This window comes from Nicotiana attenuata, unplaced genomic scaffold (genome assembly GCF_001879085.1).
Source record: "Nicotiana attenuata strain UT unplaced genomic scaffold, NIATTr2, whole genome shotgun sequence".
Classification (NCBI taxonomy): domain Eukaryota; kingdom Viridiplantae; phylum Streptophyta; class Magnoliopsida; order Solanales; family Solanaceae; genus Nicotiana; species Nicotiana attenuata.
Genome location: NW_017670307.1, coordinates 778,847 through 780,692, shown reverse-complemented (window position 1 = coordinate 780,692; position 1,846 = coordinate 778,847). Strand labels below are relative to the sequence as shown.

At 45.9% G+C, this 1,846-nt stretch overlaps 1 protein-coding gene across 1 annotated transcript; it reads right to left on the bottom strand.

Annotated features, from left to right (window-relative positions):
- Positions 1–437: 437 nt before the first annotated feature.
- Positions 438–995, bottom strand: LOC109237569. The gene has a single exon (XM_019403890.1). The coding sequence runs from the start codon at positions 993–995 to the stop codon at positions 438–440; it is 558 nt and encodes a 185-aa protein (XP_019259435.1).
- Positions 996–1,846: the final 851 nt, after the last annotated feature.

Here is a 1,846-nt window from a genome sequence, read left to right as displayed (position 1 = left end):
TAAGTAGTCGAGTTACCTCTTCCTTAACAAACTTGTTTCTGGCCTCGTCTATTGGGCGTTTCTTTTGCCTTACCGGAGGGAAGCTTGGGTCCAGGCTTAGCTTGTGCATAACCACCTCTGGTTGGATACCTATCATATTCGAGTGCGACTATGTAAAATAATCAACCTTAGTTTTAAGGAAATTAATAAATCCTTATATCAGTTCGGGATTGAGTCCCGTTCCCAAGTGAAACTTCCTCTCCAAGAATTCTTCGAACAAAGCCACTTGCTTGAGTTCTTCTACCGTGGATTTAGTCGCATATGTCTCTTCCGGTACTTGGAAGTGTCTTGATACCTGGTTCAATTCTGATGACTCCTCGCCTTTATCATCTTCACTCGGCTCGAGAGCATGCGTCGGTTCCTATAATTGCTATTTGTTAGGTTCCTTCCCTTTATTGCTAGAAATTGATATTGCGTCCATTTCTCTTGCTGTAGTTGATTTGCTTGATTCCCCCTGAGTTTGGAAATTTTAGCAATTGGTGATACGTTGATGGTACGGCCTTTATCTCATGTAACCATGACCTACCAAGAATTATGTTGTAGCCCATGTCACAGTCCACCACTTCAAATAAGGTGGTCATTGTTACCCTTTCGGCATTCGTGGGCAGCAGGATCTCTCCTTGAGTTGTCACACTTGCCCGATTGAACCCGACAATGAGCTTTGTTGCGGAAATGATACTTCTGATTAATTTGGCTTCTTCCAGCACTCTCCATTGAATGATGTTGGCTAAACTTCCTGGGTCAACCAAAACACGCTTAATCTTGAAATCTAGAACATTAAGAGAGATTACCAAGGCGTCGTTATGCGGCAAAAGACGTCCATCAACATCTTCCTCTGTGAAGGTGATGTTAACTTCGGTGACTTCCGGGAGTCTCTTGATGTGGGTCACTAATACCTTTGTTTTCTTGGTTGCCGAGAAGGTTACACTGTTGTTTTCATTTTCTCCAAAAATCATGTTGATAGTCAACCGATGAGGGTCTTCTCCTATCTTTGAGGGTTCTGCATTGTCCTAGTTGCAACCATAATTGTCCTTGGCCCGGTCGCTCAATAACTCCATGAGATGGTTGTTCGTCTACAATGTTGCCACCTCCTCGCGCAGATGCCGGCAGTCCCCGGATTTGTGGCCCTGAGCCCATGATATTCACACCATAAGTTAGGATCCCTCTGGCTGGGATCGGATTTGATTGGCTTTGGGAATCGCGCTTCTTTGATATTCCTCATCGCCGATACTAACACCACCACACTGATGTTGAAATTGTAATCTGACAACCTGGGATATATAGAATCCCGGGTCCTCGGTACCTCTTTTTCTTGCAACGATCTGTTGTTCCGGCCACTGTTAGTTCTTCTATCCGAAGTGAACTTATCCGAGGACCGAAACCCTTTGCTGCCACATCCCTCAGCTCTCTCATAAGGCAAAAAATGGCCTTTGGAAGATCGACGGTCTGCATCAAAATCACCTTTGAACTTGTCCCGGTTCTTGTCTCGGTCCGGCCCCTTGGTTGATGTAGGGAACCCGAACAGGTCATCTTCTATCCTTATCTTCGACTCATAGTGGGTATGAACATCCACCCATGTGGTCTCCTGGAACTCGACCAGGCTTTCCTTCGGCTATCGGGAGGCATCTAAGCTCCTCGGATTCAAGCCCTTTCTGAATGACTCCACTGCCCACTCGTCTAGTACGACTGGTAGCAGCATCCTCTCTTTCTAAAATCTGATCATGAACTCCTACAGCAATTCAAACTCACCCTGTGCGATCCTGAATATGTCCGCCTTCCTAGCCGGGACCTTTCTGGCCCCAGTATG